Consider the following 4946-nt stretch of genomic DNA (forward strand, 5'->3'; position numbering starts at 1 on the left):
CTGAGTACTGTTAGCACCCTTAATTTTGAAAAAAATTGGGCATAGGTCCCCGGATGACCCCTAACCGGGGGCCAACGGTGCTTCCACAAGTTCAACAAGTGAAAAATACATGATACAAAATGTACATGTATTTACTACCTGGAACTTGGAGCAAGTAGGTGTTACCAACATCTTAATAAACTAAACCAAATATAACTAAGCTAGTAGTAGTAACCCTATCATATCCCAAACAAAATCACATATTGACACAGCTGAACAAATAAAATTGTGATTATGTCTATGAGACTCCTACTCAAAAACTGGTAGGCATGATCATATTAAATCTCTAATGTCTAATATATGTCTAATATATGTCTAATATATGTCTAATATACTTAATATATGTCAAGTCCTTCACAGCATCCAACCGCAAATTCTAAGAAACAACTATTATATTCTGAAGCTAGAAACCAATAAATTTGAAAAATTTCACAGTAATGTTTGAAAATTACCCTTCTAAAAATATGAGTGAATTTTTATTTCTGTTGTTGCCGAAAAATAATTTCATGCGTTTAAAGCATCGTTTTTATAGCACATTGCAATGTCCTGTACGTTTGGATGCTAACTTTGACCTTTGACCACTTTTGTTGTCAATATGTGTCGGCCATGTTGGCCATTATTTCTCAGTCTTTCGAGCTGGTTTTTTGGACAAATTTCAACCGTTTTAAACATTTCACGGCCTCAAAAACTCATTAAACGGGGAAACTAAGGTATAGTTGTTATTTTCATGCGTGACATTTCTTCTGGGGATGGATTATTTTTCCGCGGAACCGCCGAAAACTTCACGCGCACAGCCGGCAGGATAGCGGCTCGATCCACGCCGCTCGGCCGAAGAAAATTCGAATGACGAACATATTTATCGGGGAAATATTGGAATTAAATCCCTACGCGCACGTGCTCAGGGAGGCGAAACGCCAAATTATCAACACCCGCTGTTATTTGAGTAGAGGGACTGCTCACGTGCAGGCCGGCAGGCCGAGGCGGGATGTTATCAGGCGGGACCGCGGCACTGTTTATTTCAGAAGCCGCTGGCCGTAAACCCAGCCGCTGTAAAAATAACTTGCGCTCCGGGCAACCTGGCTTTCCGAATAAGTCTCGCACAGAAAAAATTACTTGCGCGGCGAGACTGCGAGACCGGGTATTTTAACCCCTGTAAATGAAGACTTAATTTGCATAATTAATAAGAAAATGTCATAATTCCATAGTGGTAATTGCCTGGAATTTCATACTCGGGGTTTTTAAAAGTTACGTGAAAGTGAACACAATGAAACATAACGGGGCCTGATTTGCATAATTTACGAGGAAATGCTATAATGGCATTAGATAAGACTGTCTTTTGGTGAAGAATATGATCAACAGATATAATTCATGCAATTGAGGATCATATTTGCATCGTCAGGGGGATTAATATATAAACATATATCTAATATATAAACATAAGGCTAACATCATTTGGCGAAGGTATGAGATCGTGGAACTCTAGTTAAAATGGAGGCTGTTCATAGTATAACGCGGCATAACTATAGGCTGATCGTGTACATCATAAGCTAATTTGCATGATTAATGACCTCTCATTTAATATGAAGCATGGTTTATTGCGACTGACAAATGGGGATATAAAGCAAAAATTAAAAAAAATTCAAATTACCGTTCGTACCCATTGTACATTTCCCAACCTGAAAGTTAGGCCACGCCCCACGTCTACTTTGCAACCTCGGAACAGCAAAGTAATTTCTTTTCATATTACATGGTACAAAAGTCGTCCTAATGTATGTAACATTGCATTTTTTTACCAATTTTTACCAAAAATTGGTTTTTAGTTATCCATGGTTCCTATTTTGTCTGCTTATGAAGTTGCGTTGAAAAATATCCATATCTGATTATTTTCAAGATCAAGTTCAAGGTCAGATAGCAAGGTCAAAGCGACGGCTATCACATCAAAACATATTCCACAGACACCCTTCGTTTAAAAAAACATAATGAGAATTTGCCTTTTCAAGTGGTACTGGCAGGTCTGCCCATGGACTAATTATATAATACGCATCGTCGACTATTTGTTGAACACATTCCAAGACTTATCCTGATCTTTTACTCTGACTCAAATCAAATTTGTAGGAAATCTGGAGATTGCTGAAATGGTTGATAGACTCCACGCCGACCTGACTACAGTACGAAACACACAGAAATCTTTCAAAGGTATGTTGGGTAAACCGATTAACATCATCACCCCTATGTTGTTCATATGTCCAGGTATGTGTTAGGTGTGCACACTTCGTATTGTCATGTTACAATTCTGAATAAATAATAATAACTTTATTGCGCAACAGTTGTACATGGTACAAAGTATGGCATCTACTGACTTAAGTACATATCAACTACATTTTCATAAGGCTAATCTAACTAATACAGAAGTGGGTGGCTAGTATGAGATATCTTACACAATCTTTGGAGGAGTTTCTACTATCCTTACAGTCTTTATTATATATCCCTATGTATAGCATGTAGGGGTTGTCGCAAGTCAATACGTATTTAAATTTGCTTTTCAAGTTAAGTGGCAAATGCTGGAAAGGAATCTGATAGTCTAGTGTATAGTGTATTGCGTATATAAATATATTTAGGACACACAATTAGAAAGTGATATTCGTCCTCAATAAGCTCTGAACAAAATGGACAAATCCTCTGGTCATTGGGAATTTCATGGCATCTTCAGGTTTCTATACTAAGTTTGTGACAGCCAATTCTGAGTTTTGTGATTGCGCTACAAAAAATAAATAAATATAAATAAATCATCACCCTTATTCTTCCCTGATACGACACCACAATTTTGTCGGTAAAATATGTTTTTTCCTATACCATTTTTTTTTCGTACAGACATGATGACTACCATTCACCAGCAAGTCCTTGACATGGACAATCGCCTCCTCGCCATCGAGCGTAAGTACAAGGAGAGCCAGGAACGACTGGAAGACGACATAGTCGAGACGATGGACCCTGCGATTCTAGACCTAGACGACAGGTTGCAGGCGGTCCTCAACACAACCAACGAAAACTCGGAGGCGGCCATCAGTAACAAGAACGAGAGCTCAAGGTTGCTAGGGATGGTGAATGCATTCTCTTTGAGGGTGGAAACTGTGGAGAACAGGTCCGTCAGTTTGGCCCAAGAGCAGGAGGATCTGAGAGCGAATTCGCCGTGCGGTGCCTGTAGGGCAGAGCTCACGGAAGAAATCATCAACACGGTGATGAGTCAACTAGTAGAAGAGCCACTAGGTAGGCACTTATTGTACTATTGATAATGCCTAACTATTTTAATTTAATGGATGAAATAATTACGATTTTCGCCTTTGCTAAAAAATTAGGTAGGCACTTATTGTACTATTGATAATGCCTAACTATTTTAATTTTATGGATGACATCATTATGATTTTCGCCTATGCTAAAAAAATTAGGTAGGCACTTATTTACTATTGATGATGCCTAACTATCATAATTTTTTGATTGACATCATTATGATTTTCGCCTTTGCTAAAAAAATTAGGTAGGCACTTATTGTACTATTGATAATGCCTAACTATTTTAATGTTATGGATGACATCATTATGATTTTCGCCTTTGCTAAAAAAATTAGGTAGGCACTTATTGTACTATTGATAATGCCTAACTATTTTAATGTTATGGATGACATCATTATGATTTTCGCCTTTGCTAAAAAAATTAGGTAGGCACTTATTGTACTATTGATGATGCCTAACTATCATAATTTTTTGATTGACATCATTATGATTTTCGCCTTTGCTAAAAAAATTAGGTAGGCACTTATTGTACTATTGATAATGCCTAACTATTTTAATTTGATGGATGACATCATTATGATTTACGCCTTTGCTAAAAAAATCAGGTAGGCACTTATTGTACTATCGATAATGCCTAACTATTTTAATTTTATGGATGACATCATTATGATTTTTGCCTTTGCTAAAAAAAATTAATTAAAAAAAAAAACTCCGATGAGGCTTAAGCTTGAGAACCATCCTCAGCGTCCTTTAAATGTACACCAAAAACAAACAGCACTAAAAACGCCTTCACATACAGAACTACTGCAGCATGGGTTGCAATGGGTATCATCACATGAGAAGTTCAAACAAGGCCTACTAAAGCACATGAGGGATATGAATAAGTAAAGCATATACGATATTACACATTTGTTTTTAAATAACTACGTAATATAGTATGTGATTTTATGTTGTTGTTGTATTGTTATGTTTTATGTACTCACTCCTGGAAGAATAGCTGACACCCTCGGGTGGGCAGCTAATGGAGAGTTTTTCCTCAGTTAACATCAATACTTTCGAACAGTGTATGAATGTTACATGTGGGGTCGGGTGGCGTAGTGGGGTCGTATGGCGTAGCGGCAGAGTGCGCGAACCGAGAGGTCCCGGGTTCGAGACCTGTCATGCCACCGATCTTGTGCCCTTGGGAAAGGCACTTTACACGACTTTCCTCACTTCGTTCTGGTGAAAATAAGTATTGCCCTGTCATGTATTTGTCCCCTGTGTTGGTGGTGGCATTAATAGAAGTTGAACATCTTGAGTGTGCCGTCACCACGTCTCGTAATTACATGTTGGAATAAAAAAAAAATGTTACATTTTCTCACACAGAGTGGCCGACTGGTACCTACGGTCTACCCCGGACAAATACAGGCTGTCCCGAGCCGGCAGGTGTTAATTGGCGGACGGGCGTCCGTAGGCATGACACAGAAGACACCGCCTCCAGCAACAGTTGGTCATCAGGTCTGCATTTTGATGGCGGTATGTGGCGTAACGACATGGAACAAAAATTCTGCATGAAGGTGGGTGGAAAATACAGCATTTCTTTAACCCTATCTAGACCGGGCTTTTTTGGGCTTGGTG

The 4946-nt window shown here is 38.6% G+C and overlaps 1 protein-coding gene across 1 annotated transcript in view; it reads left to right on the forward strand.

Annotated features, from left to right (window-relative positions):
- Positions 1-2915: 2915 nt before the first annotated feature.
- The window catches only part of LOC109471262, a 5975-nt gene continuing 3944 nt past the window's right edge, over positions 2916-4946 (forward strand). The window contains exons 1-2 of the mRNA XM_019770546.1: positions 2916-3306; positions 4695-4885. Coding sequence (XP_019626105.1) covers positions 2916-3306; positions 4695-4885 — 582 coding nt within the window. The remainder of the gene's footprint in view (positions 3307-4694; positions 4886-4946) is intronic.

The sequence above is a fragment of the Branchiostoma belcheri genome, unplaced genomic scaffold, assembly GCF_001625305.1.
Source record: "Branchiostoma belcheri isolate BF01 breed outbred unplaced genomic scaffold, Haploidv18h27 scaffold244, whole genome shotgun sequence".
Lineage (NCBI taxonomy): Eukaryota > Metazoa > Chordata > Leptocardii > Amphioxiformes > Branchiostomatidae > Branchiostoma > Branchiostoma belcheri.